The sequence below is a fragment of the Mustela putorius genome, unplaced genomic scaffold, assembly GCF_011764305.1.
Source record: "Mustela putorius furo isolate JIRA1106 unplaced genomic scaffold, ASM1176430v1.1 tig00537227_pilon_pilon_pilon, whole genome shotgun sequence".
Taxonomy (NCBI): Eukaryota; Metazoa; Chordata; class Mammalia; order Carnivora; family Mustelidae; genus Mustela; species Mustela putorius.
The window spans coordinates 44045150-44066864 of record NW_025422368.1 but is presented as its reverse complement, the minus strand read 5'-3'; the positions used below and the strand labels follow the sequence as shown (position 1 = coordinate 44066864).

Sequence of the window (21715 nt, the reverse complement as noted above, 5' to 3'; positions counted from 1 at the left end):
TCATTATCTGTGTATAACACCCAGGGCTCACTGTCAAGGCCATACCTCCAAGACTGGAAAGGATGAAGATGCATATATACATGCATACATACATACACACACATGAAAAACATTCTAATAGTGTCACATATTTATACATACATACACATACATTCTGTACACATGACATACACATATACACATAGTATACATTTCATTATTCTAATTATTCCTCACAGTATCCCTTTGAACTGGGATTCTTTTTTTAACAGAAAAAGAAATAGGCTCAGAGAATAATTAATTTTGTCAAAGTCAAATGGTCAATAAATAACAGTGAGGATTCAAACCCTGGTATGATTCTGCCACCTGATTCCACTACATCCAAGAATCACTTCAGAAGGAAAACTGACTGGGGGGACGAGGCAGGATTCAGAGAAAGGGTAGGTCAAGACAGAGACTCTCTAAGAGGTCTCACTCAACGAACCATGAGTGAGTGAGCGAGCATTCTGAACAGAGTACTGTTCACTCTCTGAACCCTCGTCTTACTTCCAGGAAGGCAAAACTAACGTTTCTCTAACACACAGCTACTGAAATGAGCATTCACTATTGCCTTGAGTTCTAGTCTATTTTCCTATATTTTCTTTGCTATCATCATTTCTTCCTCCATTTAGCTGCTGTGTGGGATTTAAAAATACTTATTCAGCTCTTATAGAACTTGGGGATCGGCATGTAAGTAGAAATAAACAGAAGCTTGATTTTATTATTGTAGTCTTACTGTTATGTGAAAAATATGGCTATTTCATACCAAGGAATTACTATTAATTTTTTAAAGTGTTTGTAACCATATTATAGCCAACTGCCCTTCATTGTTTAAAAAAAAATACTGAGATATTCACAGATGAAAGTATACAATGCCTGAATTCGCTCAAAATAATACAAGAAGGGGAGAAGTAGTAGATGTAGCAGGACTGACCCTTCTTGCTGACTCCTGGGCTAAATGATAGGAACTCTGAGGTTCACTATGATTTTGCATCTACTGATTTTACTTGAAATTCTCCACAATTAGACAGCTTTCAAATTTATTCAAATACAATATAAATAAGGGGAAAGATATTAATCATTTTTTCATTAACATTCACTAAACATTTTGATATTAACAAAAAAGATCACATTTATATTTTAAGAAGCGTCCTATGTTGGTAAGCATAAATTTAATTAATAACCAAAGGGAAAAATTAGTCAGATGGTCAATCAAGCTACACAATCTTTCCACTCTTATTAAAACTGAGCACAAATTAAGTTGCATTTACCAATTCTACAGGATGCAAATATGTTTTAGAGATGCTAGTTTTTGCAGATTCTTTAAGGATTTTCAGAAAATACTCAGAACTTAACTGGCTTACTAATACTGTATTTGACTACAAATCCTTAGAAAAGAAATATAAAAAACATTTTCCAATAGTTTTCTTAATAGCAGAAGACTCCTTATTTTGCATAAGAATGTACGTCAACACTCAACAGGCACTGAGGTGTATATTCTTTGGCTAAATAAACAGTAAGAGTCTTTAGAGAGAGAATAAATAACAAAGCAGAAAGAGTACAGAGAGTGATTCCAGGCTACCTTTGTTTCAAAAATACAGATACAACAGTAAGCACCTTGGGAGAATATCAAGACTAGAGAAACTGAGTTTTTAAAATGTTTGGGGATCCTGAGCATTTTATCAAAGTAGTTTCAGAAAACCTTCCTTCTAGCTCAGTCATTAACTAGCTGTGCAAACTTGCACATGTTACTTAATTTCTCTGGACCTCAGTTTCAGCGTCTATAATGGGTGGTATTACCCCTCATGCCTGTATCTGACAAAATCAAATGGCTTAACAGTCAATGTAAAAATGTTGCATAGATTGCAAAGCACAATACAAACGTGTGCTATCTGTAAAAATCTAAGGGGTCTTATAACCAGAAGGGATCCTTATTTATCTGATATAAAAAGGAAAACAGGGTTGTTGTTTTTTTCCTGAGGTGTAGAGTTCAAATACAATTCTCTTCCTAAAAGGAAATTAATACACTTTGACTTATTGTTTTTTTTTAACTGTTTTGGATGATTTTTTATATCTGATCCTGATCTGTCCAACCTAGGCGCTCCCAACAAATACTTAATAACATTATCCAAACCCATCATATTACAATTCACTTATTTAATTAATTCTAAGCTATCATCTATATGTTCTTTAAAGCTTCTTTTTTTTTTTTTTAAGATTTTATTTATTTATTTGACAGAGATCACAAGCAGACAGAGAGGCAGGCAGAGAGAGAGGGAGGGGAGGAAGCAGGCTCCCCACTGAGCAGAGAGCCCAACGTGGGGCTCGATCCCAGGACCCTGGGATCATAACCTGAGCTGAAGGCAGTGGCTTAACCCACTGAGCCACCCAGGTGCCCCTCTTTTAAGCTTCTAAAGTAATCTCATTCTTGCATAGTTTCTTTATACCAGATTGTCAATCCATATACGTAGAATTCTATCAACTTCCATTATAATTACATTTACAACCCTGTTCTTAACAACAAGAAACAAATCCCCACAAACTTGAACAACTTCAAAATTTTCCATTCTCTTCCTCTGATTTAAGTAATCTCAGCTAATGGCTACAGCTTTCTCATTTTCTGCTGCCAATATTCTAAGGTAAATCAAGATTACTTTTTCACTTTTTCCTAACCATGAATAGGTAGAATTTAAGCTTATAAAACTATCTCATTTAGTTGTAAGTTGAAAGGGAAAGCAGAAGAGAAAAACAAAGATAGCAAGTTAATGCTAGCTGCTGAAAGAATATCCTTCCCTTTCTTTCCTTAGTCCCCACAGCTCTTACTCAGAACACATTTCCATTACTGCTGCCAGATCAATTTCAATATATCTTAATATTCTTCCACTGACACCCATCACTACACAGCCCAGTACCTATGGGTTCCAGACCCAGTGCTAAAGCTATAAAATGGCGGGTAGGATGACTTATGCCCTGCCTTCAAAGCACGTGTAAATTAGAGAAAGAGAACACACTGTGAAGATTTACAAGGCAATACAAATACCAAAACTAATGAATACCAAAAGAGAGGCATGTACTCAGTACTCTAGAAGCATAAAAGAGAAAACACACATGCATATATACACACATACACACACACACGCACACACAACTACTAGCTGGCAAAGCTAGGGAGAACAGTAGAGAAAGGGAGGAATTAGCGAGCAAGGAGTTTTCAAAGGCTCAGATATTTTATTTTTTAAATACCCAAGTGTGCTTAAGTAATTAATTTAGTAACAATTTACTGTTCTTTAATGAACTACATCTTAACCAAAACTCTAAGACAAAGCTTTACACTTGAAAAAGTGTACTCCCTCAGAATATCCCAGAAGTTCTCCCTCATTTCCTCAACACGCAGTATCTACCAACGACTCAATCCTTCCTCCCCACTCTCCAACTATTCTAACGCTTTGTCTTATTTGGCATGCATTAAAACTACAACACATATGTGACATATACGTTCTAAATTTTGATAACCTTGGGGCGCCTGGGTGGCTCAGTGGTTAAGCCTCTGCCTTTGGCTCAGGTCATGATCTCAGGGTCCTGGGATTGAGCCCCGCATTGGGCTCTCTGCTCAGCAAGAAGCCTGCTTACCCCCTGTCTCTGCCTACTTGTGATCTCTCTGTCAAATAAGTAAATAAAATCATTAAAAATAAATAAATAAAAAATAATAAATAAATAAATTTTAAGAACCTTTATAAAAGATACGGGAATGATTATAAGGCCTTCTAGACTCCATGAATACTTTCCTTCAACCACTATCCCCCCCACTGTGACTTGCAGAGTAGATGCTCAATGAATATTTGATTTGAAAATCTCTGGTGACACATAAAGAATTACTTATTATATTAAGTATCTCATAAAAGCTTAATTAAAAACAATTCAGCATTACAATCTACACATGAAGCAGTAGAGTGTAGTGGCAAAGAGCACAAACATTAAAAACTAACTGCCTTTTCTAATCTAGTCGTGTTGCTTAATTTGCTGTGAGATTTTAAAGCAAGCTGCATAACCTTCCAGTGTCTTAATGTTCTCAACTATAAAATGGGATAAAGCATTAGCTAACTCCTAAATCACTGTCAGAGTATATGACTTCAGATAGTGCTTAGAGCAGAACCTGCCACGTGGTAAGCTATAAGCTCAAAAGTAGGAGTAGCAGTACTGGTATCACCATCACCAGAAAACCTGGATACTTTTTACCCAGAAATACAAATGACAAGAACACCTTTGTTCTGCAGTCACCTTTTAATTACAATGTTTTTCTACAGAAGGTGTAGAAAGCAATGGAGAGAGCAAGGATGTGAGGAGTTCCATTTTGGGCAGCCTACTCAGTTTTCAATCCCGGCTTGGCTCTGCCATTAATCATCTATATGACCACTGACAACTAAGTAACCAGAAGCAAGGTATTTTACCTCTCTGAATCTCAATTTCCTGATCTATAGATGTGGTAATACTGCTTATATCCCAGCAAGTCCTGAGGACCAAAAGAATCAAAGTACCTAGAGCAACAAAGTATAGACCAGTTACCAAGCTAGTATTTGTTCCTTTCCCCCAACTGAATATCTCATTTAATTCTCATCCCACCATTATGATTTTCATATTAGTTTGAACCATGTTAAAAACAGCTGAAAACTGGCAGTCACATGGTTTGACCTAATACTCTATCCACTTACAAATGGAGAAAATAAGCTCTGAGAGGTTCAACGATTTACTGAAGGTCACATGCACAGTAAGTAACAGAGCTAAAACTTTAAAACCGATTAATAATTTTTTCATACTGCTAGGTAACTAATTGGTTCAGTCAGTCCTGCTCAGGAAAGAAAATAAAAGGTGCACTAACTACAATCATACATGCAAACTGTCACCTCCAAGTTTTTGCTCCACCATATAAAGAATTGATTGGGACGGGCCTAGATTTCTAAGAAAACTTCCATTGTAAAAATTAATTGTGGAATGTCTGTGTATGTGTTGTGGGGAATTGAGGGTTTAGAGAAAATTCAAGGAAAAAGTATTAAAGGAAGCATATGCACAACTATACTAATTCAAAAAGTAAAAGTGTATCTAATTAGAAAACCCACAAGTGGCCAAACACCAACTATCCATCCTAGGAAAAGGTGTGAGGTATTCAATACCACAGTTGGATTGTTTGCCAAACACAAAGGAGGAGTTATATTAAAGTATCCACTTTGGTTAATAAATGTATAGACTAATATATTATATATATGTGTGTGTATAAATATATATATACATTATATACATATTTATATATATATAGTGTAAGAAATACACTATTGTAGTAAAATTGTAAAACTGTTTAACTTCTTTAAACTCCACAAGGGTTTTAGCATTAGGTCACATAAGCCACAGTTGGGATTCAGTGTCTATCCAAACATGAAAAGTTCCATCAAAATGCGCAGGACTAGTAAATAAATGACAAATATTAACAGAGCAAGGCCCCATAAAACTGGTGGAATATTTAACAGTATCAAATATTTACTGTGATCGGTCTACTAATCTATTCTGCCTCTTTTCTCCTTGATTTGTCATTCACCGTTTTAAAGAAACCGTGAAAAAAAATAAGGAACAAAATAATGAGGATAACGAACAGAACTGGGTCTTTCAATCGATTTACAATAGAACAGTTTTGTTTTAATCCGCTTATCGGTCTTCTCCAATTATGTAATCATTCCACGGCAAAAGATTACACGGCTTTTTTCCCCACACTGAAAGGAGTTGGGAGGGGGAAACAGGAGTGTGGAACAGGTAGCCGCGGAATATGCTGTATTTCGGCGAAACTAAATTGCTTTCTCAGGGATCAGTATTAACTCAGCATTAATTTTCCAGACCTTACCCTTTAGCCATTACAGATTTGTTTTCTTAATCCCATAACAACTGGCAACTCTTCACGTGCTGCAGATTCCACCTAACATCATCACTTCTAGAGTCCATTAGAGCAGGCTGGTCCCCGGGCAGTCGCAGAGAGTTGTCAACGCTGGAAGGGCAGTGTAATTACAATTACGTCGGTGCAGCCCGTCTCAATTCCCCGAAACAAAAGTCAGGCTGAAATGCGCTGCCGCCTAAGGCGCGACTCCCGGCGCTTGCTCTGGCCCCCCAAGTTTCGCCGAAACCTGCCAAGGGTGACCTCTACGTCTCGGCCCGGAGCCTCGCGTGTCCTTTACTAAGACTCCAGGTCCAAGTCTACTGCTTCGCCCCACTCCAGGTCCCGCGCAGCGCCGGGCTCCACACTTGTTCGGGAACTCTCTTACAACCAACACCCCCCCACCCCGCGCCACCCCGCGGCCGCGGACCCCCGGCAGCCAGCCGCGCGCGCGCCCCCCCCGACAGGTAACCGGGATTCGGGTTCACAGCCGCGGGCGCTCGGGACCGCGCAGTTAATGAGTAACGCGCCCGCGTCCGGGGGGGCGGGGGAGGAGCCGCCGCCGCCGCCGCCCGACGCCACAGCGGCCCCAGACACCCCCAGACACCCCGAGGCGCGGAGCCCTCCCGCCGGGGGTCCTAAAGCCCGCGTGCCGAGCCGGGGGAGCGCGCTTGCCGGGCTAGGAGCTGCTGGGCCGGGTCCCCGCGCGCTGCGCCGGCACTGCACCTGCCACGGCTGCCCCTCCAGGCCGGCTCGCGGGAGGGAGGCGGGCGCGCGGGCACCGAGGGGGGCGGTGCTCCGCGCCTGGGGCCTCTCCCTCCCGCGGCTGCACTCACCTGACGAAATCACCGCGGTCACTGTCCGCGCTCAGGGGCGCTCTCAGCGCTGTACGGAGCGCGCCCGAAAACAGGGAGAAGAAGAAGAGGACGGCTGGCCGACGCCGCTACACTCAGTCGCGGTGGGCGCACTGCGCTGGGAGCCGCCGAGGGAGCGCGGGACTGCGCCTGCGCTGGGAGCGCGGCCGGGAGCCGGGAGCGGCTGGGCCCGATGGAGAGAAGGCGGGGCCGGGGGCGGGGAGGGGGCGGGGCTGGCGTGGGGCTGGCGTGGGGCAGGCGTGGGGTGGGAGGAGCCGACGCGCTCCCGCGCCCCCTGGCGTCAGGCGGGACTCTTCGCAGGTGCCTGGGCGCGTGCCCCAGGTGCTTCCGCGGGCGGTTGCCCTGGAAACGAGCGCTCGCCTAGCCGGAAGGTGTTTCCCTGGGCTGTATGGGCGGCCTCGAGTTGACTTCGTGTTGGACTGTCCAGGAGTCGGAAAATGAACCTTCGATGTGAGTTGAGGACTGCTAGAACCAACCTGAAACTTGGCGTCCATATATGTATATATAACTTACGACGTGTGTGTGTGTGTGTGTGTGTGTATGCGTGCGTGTGCGCGTGTGCGCGCGCCTGGGAATGGGGGCCGAGGAAGCCTGATAGAACCAGATTCCATCATTTCAGCAGCGGCTTGAGTTCGAGAATGTCCTTTCTGTACCCGCCTTCTCTCATCTTTTGTGTTAACTTTTTTTTATCAGACGTCCACCCCACTTTAGATTCTCCAGGTAGAAAAAGTGAAAAATACAGAATCGAGGTCCCAAAATCGGATCAAAAAGAGGCGATCACCGTATGTGTCTCTGTGTTTAGTAAAAGACATGTAATTTATGGGCCAAACATTGAATAGGACCATCATTCTAAATATTGATCACATTTGTTAGAGGCAGTGAAGAAGAGTACATTATGTGTATGACTACAGGAATCAGAATTCCTGGAATTGAAATCACTATCCCTAGCTGGGTGATTTTGGGCAAGTAGACCTCTGATTTTCCCGATTTTCTCAAAGGTAAGTAGGGATAATAAGCATATCTACCTCACTGAGTCATTGAGAGATTAAATGGTCTAATACATGTAAAACAGTGTACTACCTGATGCAGACTGCCCAATGAATATCAGCTGTTATTATTAATAACATTACTGTTACTGTCCACCCATAATCCAAACAGAAACCTGGAAAGTCATTATTTACTTTTTCATACCCCTTGCCAATAGAGCAAGTCTTAACCATTCTCATTCCCAAGTTAATTCTTCAATCTATCCCATTTCCTATTCATTGTCACTAGATAATAACCTTCCTCCATTAATGGACTTCTGACTATTCTCCCTTACCTCCTGTCATTCGTGTCATGTCCTGAATGAATACCATTAGTCATCATTTACTGTGCTCCATCTCTGTGCCTACATGGGAACAAAGAAACCATTATACACAATCCCACCCCAAGAACTGGAACATAGCAAGGGAGACAGGCATAACAGTAACTAGGTGGAATAAATACATTCAGCATACAGCAAACTGGGTTCTCCAGTCTTGTCATACTCTCTCGTATATGTCATGTTCACATATGCTACTCCTTTTTCTTAAGTCCTGACCCTCCTCCTTTTCCTTTACCTAATTCCTGCTTATCCTTCATTATTCAGACTAAGCATCAGTTCTGTTGTGAACCCTTCACTGTTGCTTGCCACCCAACCCTACTGCACCTCAATACGGGTTCGTTGCTCTTGACTGTGCTCCCATAGGACCTTGTCTCTTTCTAGCACTTATCACATAGAATGATAATTGTAGTTTTGTCTCCTTTCCTAATAACTATGAGCTTCTGGAGAAGAAGCGTAAGACCTCACGTAGTAGGACTGGCTCAATATATGCAGATAAGTAAATGATATATATGCAAATGTACTGTCTTGGTATAAATGTTTAGAAGATGGGCACCTGGGTGGTTCAGTCGGTTAAGTGCCAGCCTTCAGCTCAGGTCGAGATCCCGGGATCCTGAAATCAAGCCCCGCATTTGGCTCTCTGCTCAGCGGGGAGCCTGCTTCTCCCTCTCCCTCTGCCTGCCACTTTCCCTGCTTGTGCTCTTTCTCTGTCAAATAAATAAAATCTTTAAAAAAAAATAAATGTTTATAGGACAGGCCCTATGATATGTTCAATGTAGTAGTTAAGGCATGGAACATCTACAGGAAATAGTAAACAGTAACATCATGCCTGAGTCCATTTGCAAATCACCTGGCATCCAAGAGGCTCTTAAAGGTGTACTTAAAGGTGTTTCCTCTCACATTCTTAACCTGTGAGTACAGTTTGAGAATGAGGAGAGTGATATGAGTAGTTACCTATAATAATATTTCATTGTCCTTGCAGCACAGAGACCAAAATACATTACAAAGTGTGAGATACTCAGAATCTCAGCCTGCAAAGTATATAAAGTGTTGTAAGCATCTTAGGTTAGATTGCTCACCCATATTTTAAAGGGACAGATCCTTCACAAAACTTTAAAAACGTGAGGACAGATTTTGTAGTATGCTTAAATGTGCCTTCTTTCTCTTTCATTAAAAAATAACATACAATTAGTGTCAATAGTGATCAAATACAACATGTAAATAATATTGTATTTTTTAAAGAAATCTTAAGACTTTCCCATCCATACCTGATGCCAGAAAATGAATAAGATGACTGCAAATATCTAGAAATTTTAAATTGAACAAGTCATTTTATGCTTTTTATCCTTAGTTATGATTTTTGTATTGTTTGTTTGCCTCTTTTGTTTATAAAGTCCAGAAAATTTATAGGGCACTTTCCAGTTTCAAACTGACTTCACACTAATTATCTCATGAGTCTTTGACAGAGAACAATTGGACATACTTAGAAGGGTAGTTAGTCTTCCTCTTTACAGATAGGGAAATTGGGCTACCAAAGTTAGGGCCTAGGTCTTCAGAATATGGGGTAATATCTTGCAAACAAATGAAGTTAAAACTCTAAAAAGCATACTAGACTTCATGTCCAGTAGTATGACAGACTAAAGAGTGGCCGATTGTCCCACCAAAAGCAACTCAAAATGCTAGGTAAAATATATAAAATATCTTATAAACATTTTGATAAGCTGACAAGAATGTAAAATTATCTTATATAAAAACATTTTGATAAGCTCTCATGAATTCCCTTCAAGGGCAAAAACTTGGTAAAAGCAGGAACACAGACAGTAAATAGTAACAATGCAAAAAGAAAAAAGAAGAAGGGGGGGGAAGCTGGTTAGAAGGAAAAATAACCCAAAAAATATCTATCATTTCCTTGTCTAGCAAAAGAATTATTTCTGAGCCAGTGTTTGTATTGTATTCCCATAAAATTTTCCTTTTGCAACTCCTGTACAAAAACAGAACTGCTCTGAAGTGTCTTTTATTAGATCAGTTATGGACAACTCTGCATCTCAGGCCCCTTTACTGATGTTGGAAACTGCAAAAAATTCGAAGGCTGAGAGAAAAAGGTTAACGCAAGACCTTAGACGCTAAAGAGTATGTTTCTCTTCAAAGAGTCACTTTAACAAACTCCTTACATAAAGGAAAAGTTTGGTAATTGGCTTCAGATCCATATTACCTCACAGACACCTAAATTGTCATCTATTAAACACATTCTTATTTATTGCATCTCTCTCCAGGTACATAAATAATCTACAGTAAGAGAGAAGAGAAGGAGAGGTGAGACACCATGAGAGGACTTCAAAGCTTTCCCACAGTCCCAGGCTCTGATATATTCCTGAAGCTTCTTTCATTCCTACCCATAGGTTCTGTGACAAATCCTTGTATTCTTAAAAGAATCCTCCCATTTTACTTAGATTTCTAATGGATTGCTATCACTGGCCACCAGAAAATTATCCTGAACAATGTATTTTAATGGAGTGGTTGGCTTCTGTACCAGTTAAAAACTCAAAATAGCAGTAGCTTACACAAAATAAAATGATTTCTCTTATGTAAGTATAGACATAAGTAAGACATGTTACGGTGGCTCTCTAATAAACACATAAGCTCTCTTTATCATGTGGCTTTATTATCCTGAACATGCAGTTTCTACCTTATGATCCATAATAGCTGCTGAAGCTTCAGCCATCACATCCTTATTTCCAGCCAGCAGAAAAGAGATAGGGCAGAAGAGGACACACCTCTCTTATTTAAGAAAACTTGCAGGGGCACCTGGGTAGCTCGGTTGTTTAAGCGTCTGACTCTTGGTTTCAGCTCAGGTCATGATCTCATCAGTCTTGTGATTAAGCCCTAAATCAGAATCCACACTCAGCAAGGAGTCTGCTTGAAATTCTCTCCCCACTGCCCTCCCCCCCCCCACTCACTCTTTCTCTCTAACTCTCTAAAATAAATCAATAAATCTTAAAAAAAAAAAATAATCTGCAGAACTTGTATACATCACTGCACTTACCCCTTATTGGTCAGAACTTAACTATAAGTAGCGTTGAACATGTCATTTATATTGAATAGCCATGTACTCAGCTACAAATCAGTAGTTCTAATACTGAAGAAAATAGAACAGATGTTAGAGATAACTAGCAGTCTCTGTCTCACCATCTGAGATCAGACACAGGAGGAGAGAAGTGGTGATGGGATAGAATGTACAAATAGAGCAAAGGCATTATAACGAAAATACACAATGGGTTCAGTAATGGGGAGCCCTGCAGATTAGTGGCACATGGGATAAGAACAGGTAGGTAGTGCCTGGAAAGATATGCAGAGATAAGCAGCAGCCAGACCCTGGGAGATTATAAACGCCAAACTGAGGAATGTGGCATCTGGGAGTCAGAAGAGAGTTCCTAAAAGATTTTGGGTTCAAGGGTGAAATGAAAACAGTGGTTTAGGGGCACCTGGGTGGCTCAGAGTGTTGAGCCTCTGCCTTCAGCTCAGGTCATGATCTCAGGGTCCTGGGATTGAGCCCCGCATCAGGCTCTCTGCTCAGCAGGGAGCCTGCTTCCCCTCTCTGCCTGCCTGCTTGTGATCTCTCTCTCTCTCTGTCAAATAAATAAATAAAATCTAAAAAAAAAAAAAAGAAAAGAAAACAGTTGTTTAAGAAGAGTAATTTGGTGGCAATGCTTAGAATGTACTCAAGGGGGAATGGGAGGCAAGATTAGATAGGAAACTACTATGAGATAACGAGTGCCTACACTGTAATAAATACAGAAAGGGGGAAACATTTCAAAGGATGAATCTGTTTAATGCAACAAGTGATTAAATATCCTCTTCCTCCCTCTCTCTCTTTTTCATGTTCAGCATCCATTATATCTTTTCAAAATCAGCATAGTGATTTTATTTGGAAAAGTACCCTTTCACCATGTTTAGTCCATATGATTCAAGTAGAACTGAATTCTGCCTCTTTAAGGGTGAGGATATGACTGAGGCTAAACCAATCAGGTAAAATGTATAGCACTTTTTACAACAAAACTCTGCTTGACCAGTTCCAAACTGTACAAACCGTATGAAGCTCCTCCTCTCGGTGGGTTTCTTATTTCTATGTGGGAATCTCCTCTCTTGCAGTGTCCTGTAAATAATGATTAAATTCCACCCTTAAAAAAGATAAATAAGTGTGACAATTATGGTCATAGAACAGAGAGTAAATTGTAAATCCTGACAATGTAGCAATGAAACAACCAATAGAAGTTGAGAGAGAAAAGAAATAAGGTGAACACTTCAAAAAATATATGATTAGAGAATGGGAGAGAAGAGAGGAAATATACTGCTTATTGCTTTGAATAATATCTAAAAATATAGTTATAAGGTTATTAAGATACCCACTGGACCAGAAATACATGCCTTCCAAATTCAAAAACATGCCTACTAAAGAGTATATATGCCATATAGTGATAACACTTTAAACAAGTAATATAAACTAAAAGTATAACAAAAAACTATATGTGGACTAAAATAGAACATAACTTTCATTTTGATTAATATAAAAAGATTAAATTTACCATTAGTTGAAAAGTTTTCTCAGATGGAATATCAAATCAAATCCCAACTATATGCTATACATGTAAGATAATGAAAGCAAAGTGCTTTAGAATGAAAACAAAAGGAGAGATGAAAGTATACTAAGCAAATGAAGCCAATATCAAAATTTTATCTCAAACAAAGCTTAATCAGGGGGAAAGTATTAAATGAGACAAAGACAGGCACTGTATAACAATAAAGCATGAGATATAAAATTAAGATCTCACACTTATAAATATCTATATACCAGATTGCATAGCATTATATTTATAAAGAAAAAACTACAGCAGTTTCAAGGTCCTCAGGACCTTGTGTGTCAACAGGACACATGGCAAATTTACCTCTCATGCAGAACAGATCAAGTGGTAAAAAATAAGGATAGAAAAGCCGCCCTAAGTAACATAATTAACAAGGTAGATTTTATATGTTTATAAATTTGTATAAGTAGATGAGAGAGAGAATAAGAATATATCTCCTTTTTATATACTTATGCACTATTCACAAAAATTGACTATGCATCGAAAGGGGCTTCATACAGGCCTTAAGACAGGGGAATGCATGTTTATTCTCTGCCCCACTTTTATACAGTTAGCTGTTCTTTATTTCTTTTACATATCGAATTTCCAGATGTCAAAAAAAAAAGTTTGAAACCCACTGTGACACACACACACACTCAACAACGTAAACATATTTATTTTATTTTAAATTTAGGATGCACAACCCACCTGACAAATGTATGGAATGGAATGTTACAAAGCAACACTCGGGGTAACCTAATTGCCCCGGGTTAGCTAGAACACAGAAAGCTTTCAAGGGTTCTCTCTGCCAGCAAGGAATTTGGGGAGTTTGGCATAAGAATGGGTGTTTAGTCTAGGTGGGGCCTCTGCCATGAAGTGGGGTGGGAGGGAACGCTTCAGCACTCACTCAAGACAAAGGAGAAGTCTGATGCTCCTTGCATCCTTCATCGGGCAAGCTTGTGACCTGAGCTGCTGAAGATTCCTTTCCCGGTGTAAGAATGGAGGTTGTCCTGGTTGTCCGCGTTTCTTATGCCTGTGTCCTTAACCATCCGCAAGTTGGACAAAGACAAAGCAGTGTGTTCAGTTAGGTTTGTTTTAATGCATTCAGGCCACATTATGGGAACTAGTTAAAGAGATGTTTTGAGGTCAAGGACTTTGGGGAATTGAAAGAGCTCTCAGAGGCCCAACTCACTCAACATGCCAGCCTTAAGAGATTGTGTTTTCTCTCTGATCTGATGGAACACCTGAGGACACTGAGCTTGAAACCAGAGGGGAAAGGAAGAGGGCTTTTGTGTCAGAAAATGAAGAGCTCGGGCTCAAACCAGGCGTGTGAATTGAGCTCGTGGCCATTGGGCATTACAGATTTTGAGATGGTGGTATACTATTTTGGTCAGCATAAAGTCTATATTTCCAGAGACACATGTTCTGATGAATATGAACCATATTTTACATTTCTGCAGCTGCTTTTGGCATGCAAACCTCAAGATGTGTTTGAATTACCAAGTAACTCTTCTATCTGTGCAGCTTGGTGAAGAGAAGAATTTAATTTCAGAGACCTGAAAAGAAACTATACTATCAAAAAAGGAAAAATTCAATTAGAATTTGAAAAGTGGCCTATGAATCACAAAATTGTCCTGAATTTCTGTCTACATGACTCTCTTTCCTGAAACTATTGCAATCCAGGCGGATGGCACTCTCAGTAACAAAAAATTTGGAATAGAAATAACTATACATTGCTTGAATAAAGTCCAGACATCTCAAGAATTGTTCAGTCTCATACCTATCTGTATTGTCATTGTCATAATAAAAGTTAATCGGTGAGTTTCTGTTTTAGGTAAATATTTTTCAGGACCAGAAACACTCTGACATCATCCCCATGTGAAATAAATCTTGCCAGACAAGCAGACACTTTTGGCGGCAAGGAATGGACTTCTGTCCCCAATTCAGTGCCAGCAATGCCAGCTCAGTACCCAAACGATTCAAATAATTGTAGAATATCTGACCTTGAGGCAAACTGGAGGTAGTATGGGAAATATCTGAATACTGCTTAGCATGGTATTTTAGACAGGGTAAATGAATAATAAGAATATAGACCCTTAATTAGTCTGTCTCTTGGGGTCTTGAAATTTCCAGCATATCATAATTCTGAGGTTTTAGCAAGGCCTGGCCAAGAGACATGAGTTATTCCTAGTTTTGGTATGCTATTGCACATTTTATTAACAGTTGACTAAGTAAATTTGAAGGACTCTTAATGGTTTCCTAAAACTCCCAAATTTTGAATATCATTAGAAGACAATTCAGGACACACACACATGAGTTTCTGATTATCTATACAATGTGGACATCATGGTTCTAAGGAATTAGAACTTCTGGTATGAGCATGACTAGCTATATTAGTATTTTCTCTTTCTCTCTTCGAAATCATTTAAGAGCCACAAAGATTACAAACATAACCTACATCTCCCTCCCCCCAAATCCACCAACCATTTTTTTTTTTTTTTTTCTTTTTTTTTTTTTTTTTTTTAAGATTTTATTTATTTATTTGACAGAGAGAAATCACAAGTAGATGGAGAGGCAGGCAGAGAGAGAGAGAGAGGGAAGCAGGCTCTCTGCCGAGCAGGGAGCCCGATGTGGGACTCGATCCCAGGACTCTGAGATCATGACCTGAGCCGAAGGCAGCGGCTTAGCCCACTGAGCCACCCAGGCGCCCAACCATTTTTTTTCTTTTGCAAACTAGGACACTAGTATCCTGCCCAGATTCTAAAACATGTATAGGAGTTGCCAAAACCAGCTGAAGTTGAGTAGGAATTATGTGGAAGAAAGTAGACAGGAAAAAAAAAAAACATAGGGATGCATCTTAACAGCAAGAAGACCCAGCTAGACACTGCTAACAAAAGTGTTAACACATGGGGCGCCGGGTGGCTCAGTGGGTTAAAGCCTCTGCCTTCCACTCAGGTCATGATCTCAGGGTCCTAGAATCGAGCCCCACATCGGGCTCTCTGCTCAGCGGGGAGCCTGCTTCCCCCTCTCTCTCTGCCTGCCTCTCTGCCTGCCTCTCTTCCTACTTGCGATCTGTCTGTCAAATAAATAAAATCTTTAAAGAAGAAGAAGAAGAAGAAAGGCATTAGAAAAAAACAAACCTTCAAAGAAATAAAGACAAAATTAGAAGGAATGTAAAAAAGAAAAGATACTTAAGATAACAATATAGAAAAAGAAACGAGAACAACAAGCAAAATAAAATAACACTAAAAAAAAAGATTAGAAACAAAATAATAGAGAAAACACGCAAAGGGAAATCGATTTGTGCCCCCCCCAAGAAAAAGACTCAACATAATGGAAGAAAATAAATATTGAAAGATACAACTGAAGAAAACTTTGCTCAATTAAAAGAGAACTCTTCTACTGAAAAACTGTGTTATAATCCAAGGACATCTTACCTAGAATAGCTCGCTGACTACAAAGACAAAAAAAAATAGAAAAAAAATAATCCTTTGAGAAAGGTTGCAAATAAGTCGCTTATAAAGGGAAACTATCAGGCTGGTCTTATAATTCTATACAGTACTCTTCATTATAAGAAGACAGTGGAACAACATAGATAAGATACTCAAATAGAGAAGGTGGACACAGAGACTTGAAGTCTAGCCAAACTGTCTTTCAAGTATAAAGACTAAAGACAAAGAGTTTTCAATATGCAAAAGCCAAATAAACTTGTTCCTACTAGCCTTTCTTAAGAAAACTACTAGAAGATGAATGTCAGGCAAAAAAGAGATGACTGGCCAAACTACAGCAGAGGATCTGCTTGTGAAAACTGTGTAGTTAAATGGAACCCTTTCACTGTGCCCTCTGGAATTCGGCTATCAGTAGCCAAACTCCTTTTATCCTTAACCTCTTCTCTCTGCATTTCACTCACCTCTTTGCTCTAGAAACCTGGCTCTTCCCTGAGGATACTGCTTCCCCTACAACCATCATGGGTAATGACTGTTTCTCTCCCAAGGTCATACACCTGGGCTTCAGGTGGGGCAGGCCACCTCTTTGTTCTCACTGTCACTTTCAGACTTTCCGCACTCCACTCACTAAAATCCCCCAGCTTTAAAGCCCTTGTTAGCAGACTAGTTCACCTAATAATGTTCATTTTTGCTGTCATTCATTGACACTTAGGTCATTTGCTCTTGTTCCTCAGTGATATTAACTATAATCTGGTAATCTCTCTCTTTAGTCTTAATTCTTGGTGATTTTGATAAATATTGTAGGCGATCCTGCCAACACCATAGTCTCTCAGTTTTTTTTTTTTTTAATTATTTATTTATTTATTTGACAGAGAGATAGATCACAAATAGGCAGAGCAGCAGGCAGAGAGAAGGAGAAGCAGGCTCCCCACTGAGCAGTGAGCCCAATGCAGGGCTCGATCCCAGGACCCCGGGACCATGACCCGAGCCGAAGGCAGAGGCTTTAACCCTCTGAGCCACCCAGGCACCCCGTCTCTCAGTTTTTGTAATTCCTCCATCCAAATAACATTGTTCTTGCCATATCTCAGTCACTCATAGTCATGCTCCAGACTTTGTCATTATCAATAACTTTATGATCTTAATTCTATCATTCTATATTCTGACATGTCACTTCCCATCTTTCCAACTGACTCCCTTTCATGCCCCAAATCCCGATAATCCTTTGATCCCTAATCAAGGAAAAAATGACATATACAAAGTTATTCACTGCAGCATTCTTCTTTTTTCTGATTTTTTAATTAACGTATAATATATTATTTGTTTCAGGGGTATAGGTCTGTGATTCATCAGTCTTACACAATTCACAGTGCTCATAATGGCACATACCATCTCCAGTGTCAATCACCTGGCCACTCCATCCCTCCTTGCCTGCTCCACTCCAGCAACCATCAGTTTGTTTTCTGAGATTAGGAGTCTCTTATGGTTTCTCTCCCTCTCTGGTTTCATCTTGTTTCACTTTTCCCCTCCCTCCCACTATGATCCTCTGTCTTGTTTCTCAAATTCCTCATATCAGTGAGATCTGTGAGATCAGTGAGATCATTTTCTGACTTATTTCACTTAGCATAATACCCTCTAGTTCCATCCATGTAGTTGCAAATGGCAAGATTTCAGGGTTTTTTATGGCTGCATAATATTTCATTGTATATATTTATATATATACACCACATCTTCTTTATCCATTCACCTGTTGATGGACATCTAGGCTCTTTCCATAGTTTGGCTATTGTGAACATTGCTGCTATACACATTGGGGTGCGTGTGTCCCCTTTGGATCACTACATTTGTATCTTTGGGGTAAATACCCAGTAGTGCAATTGCTGGGTCATAGGGTAGCTTTATTTTCAACTTTTTGAGGAAACTCCATACTATTTTCCAGAATGGCTATAACAGCTTGCATTCCCACCAACAGTGTAAGAGGGTTCCCCTTTCTCTGCATCCTCACCAACATCTGTCATTTCCTGACTTGTTAATTTTAGCCTTTCTGACTGATGTGAAGTGGTATCTCATTGTCGTTTTGATTTGATGCCAAGTGATGTTGAACACTTTTTCATGTGTCTGTTGGCCATTTGGATGTCTTCTTTGCAGAAATGTCTTTTCATGTCTTCTGCCCATTTCTTGACTGGATTATTTGTTCTTTGGGTGTTGAGTTTGATAAGTTCTTTATAGATTTTGGATATTAGCCCTTTATCTTATATGTCATTTGCAAATATCTTCTCCCATTCTGTCAGTTGTCTTTTGGTTCTGTTGATTGTTTCCTTTGTTGTATAAAAGCTTTTGATCTTGATGAAGTCCTAATAATTCATTTTTGCCCTTGCTTCCCTTGCCTTTGGCGATGTTCCTAGGAAGAAGTTGCTGCGGCTGAGGTCAAAGAGGTTGCTGCCTGTGTTCTCCCCAAGGATTTTGATGGGTTCCTCTCTCGCATTTAGTTCTTTCATCCATTTTGAGTCTATTTTTGTGTGTGGTGTAAGGAAATTGTCCAGTTTCATTCTTCTGCATATGGCTGTTCAATTTTCCCAACACCATTTGTTGAAGAGATTGTCTTTTCTCCACTGGACATCCTTCCCTGCTTTGTCAAAGATGAGTTGACCATGGAGTTGAAGGTTCATTTCTGGACTCTCTACTCTGTTCCATTGATCTATGTGTCTGTTTTTGTGCCAGTACCATACTGTCTTGATGACGACAGCTTTGTAACAGAGCTTGAAGTCCAGAATTGTGATGCCACTAGCTTTAGTTTCCTTTTTCAACATTCCTCCGGCTATTCAGGGTCTTTTGTGGTTCCATACAAATTTTAGGATTATTTGTTCCATTTCTTTGAATAAAGTTGATGGTATTTTGATAGGGATTGCATTAAATGTGTAGATTACTCTAAGTAGCATAGGCAGTTTCACAATATTTCTTCTTTCAATTCATGAGCATGGAACATTTTTCATTTCTTTGTGTCTTCCTCAATTTCTTTCATGAATATTCTATAGCTTTCTGAGTACAGATTCTTTGCCTCTTTGGTTAGATTTATTCCCATCTATATCCTTAGGATAGATATATCCTAACTGTCATAACTAAAAATGGTTGTTGTAATGGTTGTTCACCTGAAATTATCAACTATTTCTCCAGGCTTAATATGATGAATAATCAATACAGTGGCATAAGATGTGTGTGTTAAAATATTTAATGGTACCATATAAAATAAAAACATACGTTTTTGGTTCTAAATTCAGGGGTCAGGTATTTTTTGTTTGTTTGTTTGTTTGTTTGTTTTTAAGATTATACAAGCACTCTTTAGTTCATTCAACACTACTAGCCAAATACTTTTAAGGGCTAAGTTACATTAATAATTTGTCTTTTCTGTTTGGTTGGTTACAATTTTTTAAGTAGCTTCATGTAAAATTTGATTTATATTTTATAACAGGTCTATGTTGTTAAGATTCTCTGAGAAACAAATCAAAAGGGCACTAGAATAAAAAATATTTTGTATCCTATACTATAATTAAGTTTATGGCCTGAAGGGGTTAGTAGACTTTTAAAGTGAAGTGATGGGTTTATTACAGTCAGAAAAATTGCACATTTGAGAAATGCCATAGTTAACCACTGAAGGATAACTGAGGAGGTGGTACCAGAGTGATCTTCAGAGGTCGTCTCAGTGGGCTGGAGGCTGATGGGGATGAGCTGCCTGGAAAAGAGGAAGTCCCTGTTGTTCCCCATAAGGGGTCATTACCTTCAAAACTATCATGGTGTCAGAGCATTAACAAAATAAAAACATAAGGCAAAAGAGTTTCCCTCCAACGTATGCTTGAAACCTGAGATAGAAGATATGTAAAATTTTCCATGTGTGTTTTTCTTTTTCCTTCTTTCTTTTTTTTGTTAAGATTTTATTTATTTATTTGACAGATAGATCACAAGTATGCAGAGAGACAGGCAGAGTGAGAAGGGGAAGCAGGCTCCCTGCTGAGCAGAGAGCCCGATGCAGGGCTCGATCCCAGGACCCCAAGATCATGGCCTGAGCCAAAGGCAGAGGCTTAACCCACTGAGCCACCCAGGTGCCCCCATGTGGTGTTTTTCTTATCAATGAACATGTCAAACCCCTGGTGACAGAATGCACAGTCCGGTCCAAATTCTCACCGGTATGCCACTGCCTGACTAATTACATCTCCCTTGATGACAGGGTTTGGGAAACCCAGGCTGGGCAAATCAGAATGCATAGAATTTCATTTCTTTATTTATTCAGGATACTCATTCACTGACAAAATAATTCAAATGGAAAGGCTTTGGACATATGGAAAAATGAAAAGTAATCTCCTCTCTGAGTTAGGAGCCTCCTGGGAGGGTAGCACGCTGTGTCAATGTTGCAGACCTCCATCTGAAAAGCCAGCAGATTGTAGTCAGGGGCATAAACTCAGAACTGCCTAACCCTGGGTAGAATTCAATAGGCCATAATTCATGCCGGCACATGGATCAGATCAGTAGAGGTCCAGATGAGTGTGGTGACTGTTTTTAAATAAGACCTTTCTTTTCAGCTTATTTTTAGCACTTTCAATATGTTCTCCAGAGAGATTCATACATAGTGCTTAAGGATAATTACTATAATGGGGAAAATTGGGAACAACGTGAATGTCCATCAATAAGGAAATGGCAAAATAAATCACAGCATATACATTGTCTGGAATCTAAGGCATTTGTTAAAAAGAATGATCACAACATACTGGTTGGGAAAATGACTGTGACTTGTTTTATTTATTTTTATTTTTTGGCTGTGACTTTTTAAAGTAAAACAAGTATTAGAAGAACATGTATGATTCCATTTGTAAAGAATTTCCATTTTGCAAAGCAAGTGTATTAGATGCAATCTTTGGGCTCCTTTTCAGAATTTCTCTACTGCCTCTTCTTCCTGAAGGCAACCCTGACACCATTTATTGTATCCTTAACACAACCTCTGCCTTTGCTGAACTCCCTGAGCCGTCTGGAATTGAAGTTGGAACCCTGGCTCTGCACATAGCCCTTACTCTCCACATACTAAGCTTTATCAGATCAAGTTGTCTCTCTAGATTTGAATGAAATGCCACAACATGGAGCACAGGAATTGGCATTCTGAGTGGCTGCCAAGGGCTGGAACTATAAGGAGTTACCTCCCAACAGGGTGAACATTGGTCAATGGGAAATGAGAGACAGAAAGGATCTGAACAGAAAAATCTCCTCCACTGCCTTCTTGCAGAGGACTACTCTGAAGGATGTCTTTTTCTTGCAGCCTTTCCAGAAGAGTCCTGCATACCAAGCAACATACCTGCTAAGCACCTGCCATGTCTTTGCCAGGCCCATTATGAAACCCTGGCCAGGGTGGGGACACACCACACCCCAAGGCTTTGCATCTTTGTTTACCTCATCTCTGTTGTTTCTTCACCCTCACCATCTTCAGCTAGCATTTTCCA

General features: G+C 39.9%; 2 protein-coding genes across 3 annotated transcripts in view; one reads left to right on the top strand and one right to left on the bottom strand.

Annotated features, from left to right (window-relative positions):
• Window positions 1-6903, bottom strand: part of LOC101686171 (RAB3A interacting protein) — a 46111-nt gene extending 39208 nt beyond the window's left edge. Inside the window, exons 1-2 of one of the 2 annotated variants that reach the window (XM_004752446.3) lie at window positions 6769-6890; window positions 5906-6046 (exon numbers count right to left, since the gene is read on the bottom strand). In XM_004752446.3, the coding sequence (XP_004752503.1) occupies window positions 5906-5916 (11 nt within the window). In that variant the 5' untranslated portion in view covers window positions 5917-6046; window positions 6769-6890. Of the gene's footprint in view, window positions 1-5905; window positions 6047-6768 lie in introns of both variants that reach the window. The other variant, XM_004752447.3, reaches the window with a different exon arrangement.
• BEST3 (bestrophin 3) overlaps window positions 6877-21715 on the top strand; it is an 80124-nt gene continuing 65285 nt past the window's right edge. Inside the window, exon 1 of the mRNA XM_045072892.1 lies at window positions 6877-7257. The gene's annotated coding sequence lies outside the window, so the exon portion shown is untranslated. The remainder of the gene's footprint in view (window positions 7258-21715) is intronic.